General features: G+C 42.7%; 1 protein-coding gene across 1 annotated transcript in view; it reads left to right on the top strand.

Moving 5' to 3' along the window:
• Window positions 1–15,472, top strand: part of LOC106601845 (vesicular glutamate transporter 1) — a 60,681-nt gene that overhangs the window by 37,773 nt on the left and 7,436 nt on the right. Inside the window, exons 3-9 of the mRNA XM_045715723.2 lie at window positions 414–532; window positions 3,302–3,416; window positions 3,618–3,705; window positions 7,522–7,608; window positions 8,515–8,657; window positions 8,879–9,028; window positions 12,099–12,231. Of these exons, the coding sequence (XP_045571679.2) occupies window positions 414–532; window positions 3,302–3,416; window positions 3,618–3,705; window positions 7,522–7,608; window positions 8,515–8,657; window positions 8,879–9,028; window positions 12,099–12,231 (835 nt within the window). The remainder of the gene's footprint in view (window positions 1–413; window positions 533–3,301; window positions 3,417–3,617; window positions 3,706–7,521; window positions 7,609–8,514; window positions 8,658–8,878; window positions 9,029–12,098; window positions 12,232–15,472) is intronic.

Genomic DNA, 15,472 nt, shown 5'->3' with positions numbered 1-15,472 from the left:
TACTTCCGGTTGTTTCCGACCTCGCTGAGGTTGGAGTGTGTCCAAGCTTTAATTTGTGCAGAGGAAGAAGAATACTGTCAATGGACAATGTACTTTGACTTGAAAATACTTATTTATAATCACAATCAGCACCTTTTGAAGTGTAGCCTTTATCAAGGTGCTTGGGAAGCTAACACAAGTCTTCAGGTCTCAGGCAAGGTTTCTCATCACTCAAGCATTATTTAACGAACCCACTCCGCTACACATCCATAGTCATGGGTTGTGTTCATTAGGACACACAACGAAAAAAACGCTTCAAAATGTTCTGCAACTTATTGTACAAATCCAGGTAGTCCCTTGCTCCCAGATGGTTTTCTTCCGTTTGGTGCTTTATGAACACAACCATGGTCTCTCCTCCTCTTTCTCTCCCACAGGCAGCACAGTTCAGCTGGGATCCAGAGACCGTGGGGATGATCCACGGGTCCTTCTTCTGGGGATACATCGTCACACAGATTCCCGGAGGTTTTATATGTCAAAAATATAAAGCTAACAAGTAAGTACATTTTTAGGATACATTGTCATACAGATTCCTGGAGGTTTCATGTGTCAAAAAATATAAAGCTAACAAGTATGTATGTTTTAGCATGCTTTGGGATTATTATTCCTGTATTGATTGACTGATTTCCTTTTTGTATGTCAATACCTTTCCTCAAAGTAGTCGGAGGGCAACTTTATTACTACTAGGCTTCATTTGACTAAAGTATACATTATATTTGACAAAAGTATACATTATATTTTACTCAAGTATACATTATATTTGACTAAAGTATACATTATATTTGACTAAAGTATACATTATATTTTACTAGAGTATACATTATATTTGAGTAAAGTATACATTATTTTGACTAAAGTATACATTATATTTGACTAAAGTATACATTATTTTGACTAAAGTAAACATTGTATTTTACTAAAGTGTACATTATATTTTACTAGAGTATACATTATATTTTACTAAAGTATACATTATATTTGACTAAAGTATACATTATATTTTACTAAAGTATACATTATATTTTACTAGAGTATACATTATATTTTACTAAAATATGCATTATATTTTACTAGAGTATACATTATATTTTACTAAAGTATACATTATATTTGACTAAAGTATACATTATATTTTACTAAAGTATGCATTATATTTTACTAGAGTATACATTATATTTTACTAAAGTATACATTATATTTGACTAAAGTATACATAATATTTTACTAAAGTATACATTATATTTTACTAGAGTATACATTATATTTAACTAAAATATGCATTATATTTCCCACTTTCTCCTTTGTCCCCAAACAACGTCTAATAACAGTAGTGTTATGATAACATGAAGGGGTCCGATATGACTTTTTCATCAGTAGTAGCCTCATAATAACAGGAGTCTATCTCCTGTTTCTGTAGCAGCTTGATGAACAAGTACATCCCCTGGACAGGACATTATTCTCCATCTATCTCCTTAATGCAGAGGGCCAAGTAGACATGCATCGGGTCCCATTCATACAGCCTTTGGTATGACTTGGCCAGGGATTGAACCCCCTACCTTCCAATCTCAGGGTGGACAGTCCTGCCACAAGGCCACTCAGTTGGCTTGACACATTTATAAGCGGTACAAAAACTAAGAGAACAGTATACATTGGCTACTAAACTATGGCTGCGGATGTTGCCTCAATCAAAAAGTTCTGTATTCATTTTTACTAATGAAGTATAGACGGAGCCCTTATATTCAAGGATTTCCATCAGACATTTTGAACTGCTACAAAGCTTGGGACAGTCTCATCAATAACACCAGAGACGTTTCTCTCAGGATTGGGGTTAATTACATGTTTACATCAGTCAATTTAGGAACTGAAATGAAAACCAGCTCATGAATTGAAATCTTTATAGAATTTAAATATTTCATCTTCATAGAAAATATTTGCCAATAATCACTTCCTGAATTAAACTAAATTGAAAATTAAACTGACCCCTAATGAACCATGGTCTCTATCGCTCTCAGTGGTTGAAATGAAGGCTGGTCTCTATAGCTCTCAGTGGTTGAAATGAAGGCTGGCCTCTATAGCTCTCAGTGGTTGAAATGAAGGCTGGTCTCTATAGCTCTCAGTGGTTGAAATGAAGGCTGATCTCTATAGCTCTCAGTGGTTGAAATGAAGGCTGATCTCTATAGCTCTCAGTGGTTGAAATGAAGGCTGATCTCTATAGCTCTCAGTGGTTGAAATGAAAGGCTGAGCTATATAGCTCTCAGTGGTTGAAATGAAGGCTGATCTCTATAGCTCTCAGTGGTTGAAATGAAAGGCTGAGCTCTATAGCTCTCAGTGGTTGACATGAAGGCTGGTCTCTATAGCTCTCAGTGGTTGAAATGAAGGATGGTCTCTATAGCTCTCAGTGGTTGACATGAAGGCTGGTCTCTATAGCTCTCAGTGGTTGAAATGAAGGATGGTCTCTATAGCTCTCAGTGGTTGAAATGAAGGATGGTCTCTATAGCTCTCAGTGGTTGACATGAAGGCTGGTCTCTATAGCTCTCAGTGGTTGAAATGAAGGATGGTCTCTATAGCTCTCAGTGGTTGAAATGAAGGATGGTCTCTATAGCTCTCAGTGGTTGAAATGAAGGATGGTCTCTATAGCTCTCAGTGGTTGAAATGAAAGGCTGAGCTATATAGCTCTCAGTGGTTGAAATGAAGGATGGTCTCTATAGCTCTCAGTGGTTGAAATGAAGGATGGTCTCTATAGCTCTCAGTGGTTGAAATGAAGGATGGTCTCTATAGCTCTCAGTGGTTGAAATGAAGGATGGTCTCTATAGCTCTCAGTGGTTGACATGAAGGCTGGGCTCTATAGCTCTCAGTGGTTGACATGAAGGCTGGGCTCTATAGCTCTCAGTGGTTGAAATGAAGGCTGGGCTCTATAGCTCTCAGTGGTTGAAATGAAGGCTGGTCTCTATAGCTCTCAGTGGTTGAAATGAAGGCTGGTCTCTATAGCTCTCAGTGGTTGAAATGAAGGATGGTCTCTATAGCTCTCAGTGGTTGACATGAAGGCTGGGCTCTATAGCTCTCAGTGGTTGACATGAAGGCTGGGCTCTATAGCTCTCAGTGGTTGAAATGAAGGCTGGTCTCTATAGCTCTCAGTGGTTGAAATGAAGGCTGGTCTCTATAGCTCTCAGTGGTTGAAATGAAGGCTGGGCTCTATCGCTCTCAGTGGTTGAAATGAAGGCTGGTTGTGTTTGTCTCTGACTGTTTCTGTCTTGGTGTGTTTCAGAGTGTTTGGCTTCGCCATAGTGGCCACATCCACTCTCAACATGCTGATTCCATCTGCTGCTCGTACACACTACAGCTGTGTCATACTAGTCAGGATATGCCAAGGCCTCGTCGAGGTACTTAGAGTGCATCTCTCTCTCTCTCTCTCTCTCTCTCTCTCTCTCTCTCTCTCTCTCTCTCTCTCTCTCTGTGTGTGTGTGTGTGTGTGTGTGTGTGTGTGTGTGTGTGTGTGTGTGTGTGTGTGTGTACATGTGCGTGTGTGTTGAATATTATGTTTGGATATTTACTGTGTGCATCACTTCATTACTTCCCTATAGGGTGTATCTTACCCAGCATGCCATGGGATCTGGGCCAAATGGGCCCCGCCTCTAGAGAGGAGTCGACTGGCCACAACAGCATTCTGTGGTAAGATACTAAAACAAATGGATTTAAACATCCTCTCACTCTCTCCCTCCCTTTTTCTCTCTCTTAAACCACACAATGAATGAATTTCCCCCCGGGGATAATAAAGACTACTCTACTCGTTACTGGATCAAACCATTAGTGATGTTACTTGATGTTCTTGTCAAGAGGGAAGCTAAGATGTGCTTATAAACAACCTCAACATTATAGTAAAATTCCTATTGGTAACATCCCAAATAAATCTAGTGTAGCACATTGTCTTCCTACATACTGTATGCATGCATTCCACATGAGGTTGGTGGCACCTTAATTTGGGAGGACGGGTCCGTGGTAATGGCTGGAGTGGAATCGGTGGAATGGTATCAAATACATGCCATTCCATTCGCTCCATTCCAGCCATTATTATGAGCCGTCCACCCCTCAACAGCCTCCATTGATGCATTCTCAGCTGCAGGAAGTGTATGTCACCCTTAACACTCCATGGTCCAGGTATGAGAGATCAAAATGGCAGATTTGGTCACTGATAAGAGCTTAAATTTGAGGCGCTTTCAAATTATGCTTTTACCTAAACAAGATGGAGATTTGTAGTGGACCGTTGTTGGATTGTAGTGGACTGTTGTTGGATTGTAGTGGACCGTTGTTGGATTGTAATGGACCGTTGTTGGATTGTAGTGGACCGTTGTTGGATTGTAGTGGACTGTTGTTGGATTGTAATAGACTGTTGTTGGATTGTAATGGACTGTTGTTGGATTGTAGTGGACCGTTGCTGGATTGTAATGGACCGTTGTTGGATTGTAGTGGACCGTTGTTGGATTGTAGTGGACCGTTGTTGGATTGTAATGGACTGTTGTTGGATTGTAATGGACTGTTGTTGGATTGTAGTGGACCGTTGTTGCATTGTAATGGACCGTTGTTGGATTGTAATGGACTGTTGTTGGATTGTAATGGACCGTTGTTGGATTGTAATGGACTGTTGTTGGATTGTAGTGGACCGTTGTTGGATTGTAATGGACTGTTGTTGGATTGTAATGGACCGTTGTTGGATTGTAGTGGACCGTTGTTGGATTGTAATGGACTGTTGTTGGATTGTAATGGACCGTTGTTGGATTGTTATGGACCGTTGTTGGATTGTAATGGACCGTTGTTGGATTGTAATGGACTGTTGTTGGATTGTAGTGGACCATTGTTGGATTGTAGTGGACCGTTGTTGGATTGTAATGGACCGTTGTTGGATTGTAATGGACCGTTGTTGGATTGTAATGGACTGTTGTTGGATTGTAGTGGACCGTTGTTGGATTGTAGTGGACCGTTGTTGGATTGTAAAGGACCGTTGTTGGATTGTAGTGGACCGTTGTTGGATTGTAATGGACTGTTGTTGGATTGTAGTGGACCGTTGTTGGATTGTAATGGACTGTTGTTGGATTGTAGTGGACCGTTGTTGGATTGTAGTGGACCGTTGTTGGATTGTAATGGACTGTTGTTGGATTGTAGTGGACCGTTGTTGGATTGTAAAGGACCATTGTTGGATTGTAATGGACTGTTGTTGGATTGTAGTGGACCGTTGTTGGATTGTAGTGGACCGTTGTTGGATTGTAGTGGACCGTTGTTGGATTGTAGTGGACCGTTGTTGGATTGTAATGGACTGTTGTTGGATTGTAGTGGACCATTGTTGGATTGTAAAGGACCGTTGTTGGATTGTAGTGGACCGTTGTTGGATTGTAGTGGACTGTTGTTGGATTGTAATGGACCGCTGTTGGATTGTAATGGACTGTTGTTGGATTGTAATGGACTGTTGTTGGATTGTAATGGACTGTTGTTGGATTGTAGTGGACCGTTGTTGGATTGTAATGGACCGTTGTTGGATTGTAGTGGACCGTTGTTGGATTGTAATGGACCGTTGTTGGATTGTAATGGACCGTTGTTGGATTGTAGTGGACTGTTGTTGGATTGTAATGGACCGTTGTTGGATTGTAATGGACCGTTGTTGGATTGTAGTGGACCGTTGTTGGATTGTAATGGACTGTTGTTGGATTGTAATGGACCGTTGTTGGATTTTAGTGGACCGTTGTTGGATTGTAATGGACCGTTGTTGGATTGTAATGGACCGTTGTTGGATTTTAGTGGACCATTGTTGGATTGTAGTGGACCGTTGTTGGATTGTAGCGGACCGTTGTTGGATTGTAGTGGACCGTTGTTGGATTGTAGTGGACCGTTGTTGGATTGTAATGGACCGTTGTTGGATTGTAGTGGACCGTTGTTGGATTGTAGTGGACCGTTGTTGGATTGTAATGGACTGTTGTTGGATTGTAGTGGACCGTTGTTGGATTGTAATGGACTGTTGTTGGATTGTAATGGACCGTTGTTGGATTGTAGTGGACTGTTGTTGGATTGTAATGGACTGTTGTTGGATTGTAATGGACTGTTGTTGGATTGTAGTGGACCGTTGTTGGATTGTAATGGACCGTTGTTGGATTGTAGTGGACCGTTGTTGGATTGTAATGGACCGTTGTTGGATTGTAGTGGACCGTTGTTGGATTGTAATGGACCGTTGTTGGATTGTAGTGGACCGTTGTTGGATTGTAGTGGACCGTTGTTGGATTGTAGTGGACCGTTGTTGGATTGTAGTGGACTGTTGTTGGATTGTAATGGACCGCTGTTGGATTGTAATGGACTGTTGTTGGATTGTAATGGACTGTTGTTGGATTGTAATGGACTGTTGTTGGATTGTAGTGGACCGTTGTTGGATTGTAATGGACCGTTGTTGGATTGTAGTGGACCGTTGTTGGTTTGTAATGGACCGTTGTTGGATTGTAATGGACCGTTGTTGGATTGTAATTGACTGTTGTTGGATTGCATAAACATCAACAGTAATTGTGTGATGGTGGGGATGCAGGGCTTTGTTCCAAATAAAATGTTTCACCAAGCCCAAATGTTGCATGAATATTCTTATTCTGTCACTGAATGTATCCAGAATATTTCCAGATTCTATTATTGACAAATGCTGCGAAAAGTCCAGTAAATTTAAATATCAACAGTAATGGAATTGCTTGGATTGGGTCTTCTGACTTTTTTGTATCCTCACCTTTGTTCTGATCAAAGTTTTCCCTTTCAATTGCTACCATGGTTATGCTTTTTAAATGTTTTCTGTTAGAAACATTTCAGTTTGCCCTGTCCACATACAGTATGTAACGGGTTATAAGTGTAATGCTGTGAAACAGTGGAGGCTGTTGAGGGGAGGACGGCTCATAATAATGTCTGGAACGGAGCGAATGGAATGGCATCAATCACATGGAAACAATGGAAACCATGTGTTTGATGTATTTGATACCATTCCACTGATTCCACTCCAGCCAATACCACGAGCCCATCCTCCCCAATTAAGGTGCCACCAACCTCCTGTGCTGTGAATGACTTTTCATAGGCATTGACAATGAACATGACGGGTCAATGTGTAAACATTAGTGAAGCCACCTTCTCAGTTTTGGAGGCAGCGTAATCTTTTCTAGCAAAGAGCTAATTAACTGTTCTTACTGTAAGTTAATTGTTTCCCCCCACAGTTAGTTAGTTAGTTAGTTAGTTAGTTAGTTAGTTAGTTAGTTAGTTAGTTAGTTAGTTAGTTAGTTAGTTAGTTAGTTAGCTTGCTAGCTAATCTCGAAACCCAGAACCAAATATTGCGTGAGCTAGCTAGCTAGCTATTGCTACTGACTTTGATGGTGGGTGCTGAGCTGTTCAGATCTGGTCTGATGGAGGCTTTACACAACAACAATAGAAACATCAATGTACCATATTTCTGTGTCTTGCTCTTCCTTTGTGTCACAGGTTCCTATGCGGGAGCTGTGGTGGCCATGCCTCTTGCTGGAGTGTTGGTTCAGTATGTAGGGTGGCCTTCAGTCTTCTACGTCTATGGTGAGTAAAACCAACCTGGCAGTACAGAGTTGAACGGTTTCATCACCATACAGGTCCCCTAAGATAAAACCCCAGCAAACTTACAGTGGGTGGCCCCTGCTCAGCTGCCTACTGCCCATGACCCAGTGTTGGTAGCCCAGACTATTGAAAGTGGTATGCTGACTACTCAGTTAGCCAGTGCTAGCCTCCTTTGGGGAGCTAGCGGTATAGCACCAGTTCATAGGAGGAGAGAGGTAGAGACATGGGTCCAATAAGAGCTTGCTGGGTATTTTTTCTGTGACAATGACATCCAAACTGACACAATTTATGTTATTGCAAACGTGTCATCACTGTAGTGTACTGTAGAAACCATTCTCCCTACCCTACCTTTCTCCCTACTCCACCCTTCTCATGTTCTACCCTTCTCATTTCCTACCCTTCTCTCCCCTCTTTACCTCTCTTCTGCTCTCCTCCTCTCTCTCTGCTCTCTCTCTCCATTTTACCTCTCTCCTCCTCTCTCGCCCCTCTTTAACTCTCTACCTCTCTTCTCCTCTCTCTCCCCCTTTACCTCTCTACCTCTCTCCTCCTCTTTCCCTCTTACCTCTCTACCTCTCCTCCTCTCCCCCCTTTACCTCTCTACCTCTCCCCTCCTCTCTCTCCCCTCTTTACCTCTCTACCTCTCTCTCCCGCTTCACCTCTCTACCTCTCTCCTCCTCTCTCTCCCCTCTTTACCTCTCTACCACTCTCCTCCTCTCTCTCCCCCTTTACCTCCCTACTTCTATCCTCCTCTCTCTCCTTTCTCTCTCCTCTTTACCTCTACCTCTTTCATCTCTCTCTCATCTTTATCCCTCTACCTCTCTCCTCTCTCTGTCATCCTCTCTCTCCCCCTTTACCTCTCTCCTCTCTCCCTCTCCCTCCCTCTCCCAGGCAGTTTTGGGATAGCATGGTATCTGTTCTGGATCCTGGTGTCGTATGAAAGCCCAGCAGCCCACCCCACTATCACCCCTGAGGAGAGGAAGTACATCGAGGAAGCCATCGGAGAGTCAGCAGGTTTTGCCAATCCTCTACAGGTAGGCACAAAGACACATGAAACACACCATTGTGTTTCAAATAAACTGCACTGTCTCTCACACACACACACTCCACCGCTTTTCTTTTTGCTTGAGACTTGTGCACACACGCACACACACACACACACACACACCACATCCCTCTATAATTTCACTTTTTTGCTGTGTGAGGACTGGTGAGGACTGTGAGCACAACCATCTCTCATTCCTCCTTGTTGCAGAAATTCAAAACCCCGTGGAGAGCATTCTTCACGTCCATGCCGGTGTACGCCATTATCGTAGCCAACTTCTGCAGGAGCTGGACTTTCTACCTGCTTCTCATCAGCCAGCCGGCCTACTTCGAGGAAGTGTTTGGCTTTGAGATCAGCAAGGTGAGACAGAGTTTTAATTATGAATTAACCCCTATCCCCTAGCCCCTATACCCTAGCCCAGACCCTATCCACTGGCCTCTAGCCCAGAGAAAAACAACTGGTGGTCTGCGGGTTAAATTTGGCCCACCATAGTTTCACATTTTTTGTTTTTGGGAAGAAAAAAGGCCTCTCTCGCTCTCTCAATTCAATGCAATTCATAGGGCTTTATTGGCATGTGTAACAGTTGTCGTATAGAGGGGACCAAAGCGCAGCGTGTTGAGTGCTCATATTGATATTTATTAACTCAAAAACACTAAAGACAAACGGCAAACGATCAGAATACAGTTCTGTCAGGTACAGAGACTAAACAGAAAATAACTGCCCACAAACACAGGTGGAAAAAACCCCTACTTAAATATGATCGCCAATTAGAGACAACGAGGACCAGCTGCCTCCAATTGGAGATCAACCCCCAAAAAAACATAGAAATAGAAAACACTGAAAACCACCCAAAACACCCCCTGTCACGCCCTGACCTACTCTACTATAGAAAATGACATCTTACAAGGTTCAGGACGTGACAGCATGGGAAGCATATGTTGACGTTGACAAAGCAAGTGAAATAGATAATAAACAAAAGTGAAATAAAAAAATGTTTTACATTAAACATTACACAGACACGTTTCAAAGGAATAGACACATTTCAAATGTCATATTATGTCTATATACAGTGTTATATTGATGTGCAAAAAAGTACAAAAGGGAAAATAAATAAACATAAATATGGGTTGTGGTGTTTGTTCTTCACTGGTTGACCTTTTCTTGTGGCAACAGGTCACAAATCTTGCTGCTGTGATGGCCCACTGTGGTATTTCACCCAGTAGATATGGGAGTTTATACAAATTGGGTTTGTTTTGGAAGTCTTTGTGGGTCATTGTGATCTGAGGGAAATACACTGCTCAAAAAAATAAAGGGAACACTAAAATAACACATCCTAGATCTGAATGAATGAAATAATCTTATTAAATACTTTTTTCTTTACATAGTTGAATGTGCTGACAACAAAATCACACAAAAATAATCAATGGAAATCCAATTTAGCAACCCATGGAGGTCTGGATTTGGAGTCACACTCAAAATTAAAGTGGAAAACCACACTACAGGCTGATCCAACTTTGATGTAATGTCCTTAAAACAAGTCAAAATGAGGCTCAGTAGTGTGTGTGGCCTCCATGTGCCTGTATGACCTCCCTACAACACCTGGGCATGCTCCTGATGAGGTGGCGGATGGTCTCCTGAGGGATCTCCTCCCAGACCTGGACTAAAGCATCCGCCAACTCCTGAACAGTCTGTGGTGCAACGTGGCGTTGGTGGATGGAGCGAGACATGATGTCCCAGATGTGCTCAATTGGATTCAGGTCTGGGGAACGGGCGGGCCAGTCCATAGCATCAGTGCCTTCTTCTTGCAGGAACTGCTGACACACTCCAGCCACATGAGGTCTAGCATTGTCTTGCATTAGGAGGAACCCAGGGCCAACCGCACCAGCATATGGGCTCACAAGGGGTCTGAGGATCTCATCTCGGTACCTAATGGCAGTCAGGATACCTCTGGCTGCTCGCCTGTGCTGCCCCCCAAAGAAATGCCACCCCACACCATAACTGACCCACCGCCAAACCGGTCATGCTGGAGGATGTTGCAGGCAGCAGAACGTTCTCCACGGCGTCTCCAGACTCTGTCACGTCTGTCACATGTGCTCAGTGTGAACCTGCTTTCATCTGTGAAGAGTACAGGGCGCCAGTGGCGAATTTTCCAATCTTGGTGTTCTCTGGCAAATGCCAAACGTCCTGCACGGTGTTGGGCTGTAAGCACAACCCCCACCTGTGGATGTTGGGCCCTCATACCACCCTCATGGAGTCTGTTTCTGACCGTTTGAGCAGACACATGCACATTTGTGGCCTGCTGGAGGTCATTTTGCAGGGCTCTGGCAGTGCTTCTCCTGCTCCTCCTTGCACAAAGGCGGAGGTAGCGGTCCTGCTGCTGGGTTGTTGCCCTCCTACGGCCTCCTCCACATCTCCTGATGTACTGGCCTGTCTCCTGGTAGCGCCTCCATGCTCTGGACACTACGCTGACAGACACAGCAAACCTTCTTGCCACAGCTCGCATTGATGTGCCATCCTGGATGAGCTGCACTACCTGAGCCACTTGTGTGGGTTGTAGACTCCGTCTCATGCTACCACTAGAGTGAAAGCACCGCCAGCATTCAAAAGTGACCAAAACATCAGCCAGGAAGCATAGGAACTGAGAAGTGGTCTGTGGTCACCACCTGCAAAACCACTCCTTTATTGGGGGTGTCTTGCTAATTGCCTATAATTTCCACCTGTTGTCTATTCCATTTGCACAACAGCATGTGAAATTTATTGTCAATCAGTGTTGCTTCCTAAGTGGGCAGTTTGATTTCACAGAAGTGTGATTGACTTGGAGTTACATTGTGTTGTTTAAGTGTTCCCTTTATTTTTTGAGCAGTGTATATGTCTCTAATATGGTCATACATTTGGCAGGAGGTTAGGAAGTGCAGCTCAGTTTCCACCTCATTTTGTGGGCAGTGTGCACATAGCCTGTTTTCTCTTGAGAGCTAGGTCTGCCTGCAGCGGGCTTTCTCAATAGCAAGGCTATGCTCACTGAGTCTGTACATAGTCACAGTGGTCAGGTATTCTGCCACTGTGTACTCTATGTTTAGGGACAAATAGCATTCCAGTTTGCTCTGTTTTTTGGTAAATTCTTTCCAATGTGTCAAGTAATTATCTTTTTGTTTTCTCATGATTCGGTTTGGTCTAATTGTGTTTCTGTCCTGGGGATCTGTGGGGTATGTTTGTGTTTATGTTTGTGATGGCTTTGTTATAGGAAGTTGGGGAATCGCTTTGTTTTAGATGGAATGTAATAACTGTTTTCTGGATTTTGATAATTAGGGGGTATCATCCTAATTCTGTTCTGCATTGTTTGATGTTTTATGTTGTACACAGAGGATGTTTTTGCAGAATTCTGCATGCAGAATGTTTGCTCCATTTTGTGAATTCTCTCTCTCTCTGTCAGGTGGGGATGGTGTCGGCCTTGCCACATCTGGTGATGACCATCGTTGTGCCCATTGGGGGACAGCTGGCCGACTACCTTAGAACACACAACATCATGACCACCACTAATGTCAGGAAGCTCATGAACTGTGGAGGTGAGAGGCCACTCCACGGTGAACTTTACCCTATATAGACACAGATCTGGGGTCAGTTTTGCATTTCCCTCACTAATGGTTCAAGTTAGGATTGGGGGAGGGGAAGTTGATCTTAGATCTGTACTTAATTAAGGGAAACTTAGATTTGAAAACAGACCCAATTTTTTTAACTCCCATATCTACTGGGTGAAATACCACAGTGTGCCATCACAGCAGTAAGATTTGTCACCTGTTGCCACAAGAAAAGGGCAACCAGTGAAGAAGAAGTGTAATGTTTAGAACAAGTGTAATGTGAGTGTAATGTTTACTGTTATTTTTTATACTTTATTTCACTTTGGTTTATTATCTACTTCACTTTCTTTGGCAATGTTAACATATGTTTCCCATGCCAATAAAGCCCCTTGAATTGAATTGAATTGAAAAGTAGGGGAGAAAGTGGGTGGAGAGAGAGGAGGGAGGATGGGTAGAGTGGAGTGAGAGGGAGGGCAAATAGAGAGGTAGTAGTAAACTTGTAGTGTAATTTCAGATTCAACCTTTCAAAAAAAATGTCCATGAATTCTAATCCACATAATAATTCACATTTCCTGTTGCTGCTGGATTAGTTTCATGCTGTAGCCAACTGGCTCAAATGAAGATCCTGTAGTTATAAGGGAGGGCACAGAGAGAGAGAGAGAGAGAGAGAGAGAGAGACAGAGATAGAGAGAGAGAGAGAGAGAGAGAGGGGGGAAGAGGAGAGGGAAGAGAAGAGAATAAAATACATCATTATCCCCAGAGAGAGAGAGAGAGAGAGAGGGGGGGGGGAAAGAGGAGGGAAGATAATAAAATACATCATTATCCCCAGAGAGAGAGAGAGAGAGAGAGAGGGGTGGGGAAGGAGGAGGGAAGAGAATAAAATACATCATTATCCCCAGAGAGAGAGAGAGAGAGAGAGGGGGGGGGGGGTAAAGAGGAGGGAAGATAATAAAATACATCATTATCCCCAGAGAGAGAGAGAGAGAGAGAGAGGGGGGGAAAGAGGAGAGAAGAGAATAAAATACATCATTATCCCCAGAGAGAGAGAGAGAGAGAGAGAGAGAGAGAGAGAGAGAGAGAGAGAGAGAGAGAGAGGGAAAGAGGAGAGGGAAGAGAATAAAATACATCATTATCCCCAGAGAGAGAGAGAGAGAGAGAGAGAGAGAGAGAGATATGAACAAACACCATTGTAAATACAACCTATATTTATGTTTATTTATTTTCCCTTTTGTACTATTTGCACATAGACATAATATGACATTTGAAATGTCTTTATTCTTTTGGAACAGTGTAATGTTTACTGTAAATGTTTTATTTCACTTGCTTTGGCAATGTAAACATATGCCCTGTAAATGTAAATTGAATTGAGAGAGAGAGAGAGAGAGAGAGAGAGAGAGAGAGAGAGAGAGAGAGGGGGGGGGGGGGAAAGAGGAGGGAAGATAATAAAATACATCATTATCCCCAGAGAGAGAGAGAGAGGGGGGGGGGGGAAAGAGGAGAGAAGAGAATAAAATACATCATTATCCCCAGAGAGAGAGAGAGAGAGAGGGGGGGGGGGGAAGAGGAGAGAAGAGAATAAAATACATCATTATCCCCAGAGAGAGAGAGAGAGAGAGAGAGAGAGAGAGAGAGAGAGAGAGAGAGAGAGAGAGAGGGAAAGAGGAGAGGGAAGAGAATAAAATACATCATTATCCCCAGAGAGAGAGAGAGAGAGAGAGAGAGAGAGAGAGGGGGAAAGAGGAGAGGGAAGAGAATAAAATACATCATTATCCCCAGAGAGAGAGAGAGAGAGAGAGAGAGAGAGGGGGAAAGAGGAGAGGGAAGAGAATAAAATACATCATTATCCCCAGAGAGAGAGAGAGAGAGAGAGAGAGAGAGAGAGAGAGATATGAACAAACACCATTGTAAATACAACCTATATTTATGTTTATTTATTTTCCCTTTTGTACTATTTGCACATAGACATAATATGACATTTGAAATGTCTTTATTCTTTTGGAACAGTGTAATGTTTACTGTAAATGTTTTATTTCACTTGCTTTGGCAATGTAAACATATGCCCTGTAAATGTAAATTGAATTGAGAGAGAGAGAGAGAGAGAGAGAGAGAGAGAGAGAGAGAGAGAGAGAGAGGGGGGGGGGGGGGGAAGAGGAGGGAAGATAATAAAATACATCATTATCCCCAGAGAGAGAGAGAGAGAGGGGGGGGGGGAAAGAGGAGAGAAGAGAATAAAATACATCATTATCCCCAGAGAGAGAGAGAGAGGGGGGGGGGGGGGGGGGGAAGAGGAGAGAAGAGAATAAAATACATCATTATCCCCAGAGAGAGAGAGAGAGAGAGAGAGAGAGAGAGGGAAAGAGGAGAGGGAAGAGAATAAAATACATCATTATCCCCAGAGAGAGAGAGAGAGAGAGAGAGAGAGAGAGGGGGAAAGAGGAGAGGGAAGAGAATAAAATACATCATTATCCCCAGAGAGAGAGAGAGAGAGAGAGAGAGTGAGAGAGAGAGAGAGATATGAACAAACACCATTGTAAATACAACCTATATTTATGTTTATTTATTTTCCCTTTTGTACTATTTGCACATAGACATAATATGACATTTGAAATGTCTTTATTCTTTTGGAACAGTGTAATGTTTACTGTAAATGTTTTATTTCACTTGCTTTGGCAATGTAAACATATGCCCTGTAAATTTAAATTGAATTGAGAGAGAGAGAGAGAGAGAGAGAGAGAGAGAGAGAGAGAGAGAGAGGGGGGGGGGGGGGGAAAGAGGAGGGAAGATAATAAAATACATCATTATCCCCAGAGAGAGAGAGAGAGAGAGAGGGGGGGGAAAGAGGAGAGAAGAGAATAAAATACATCATTATCCCCAGAGAGAGAGAGAGAGAGAGAGAGAGAGGGGGGGGGGGGGGAAGAGGAGAGAAGAGAATAAAATACATCATTATCCCCAGAGAGAGAGAGAGAGAGAGAGAGAGAGAGGGAAAGAGGAGAGGGAAGAGAATAAAATACATCATTATCCCCAGAGAGAGAGAGAGAGAGAGAGAGAGAGAGAGATATGAACAAACACCATTGTAAATACAACCTATATTTATGTTTATTTATTTTCCCTTTTGTACTATTTGCACATAGACATAATATGACATTTGAAATGTCTTTATTCTTTTGGAACAGTGTAATGTTTACTGTAAATGTTTTATTTCACTTGCTTTGGCAATGTAAACATATGC

This window comes from Salmo salar, chromosome 03 (genome assembly GCF_965601325.2).
Source record: "Salmo salar chromosome 03, fSalSal1, whole genome shotgun sequence".
NCBI lineage: Eukaryota > Metazoa > Chordata > Actinopteri > Salmoniformes > Salmonidae > Salmo > Salmo salar.
The sequence above is the reverse complement of the archived record's forward strand: the minus strand, read 5'-3'. Positions and strand labels throughout refer to the sequence as shown.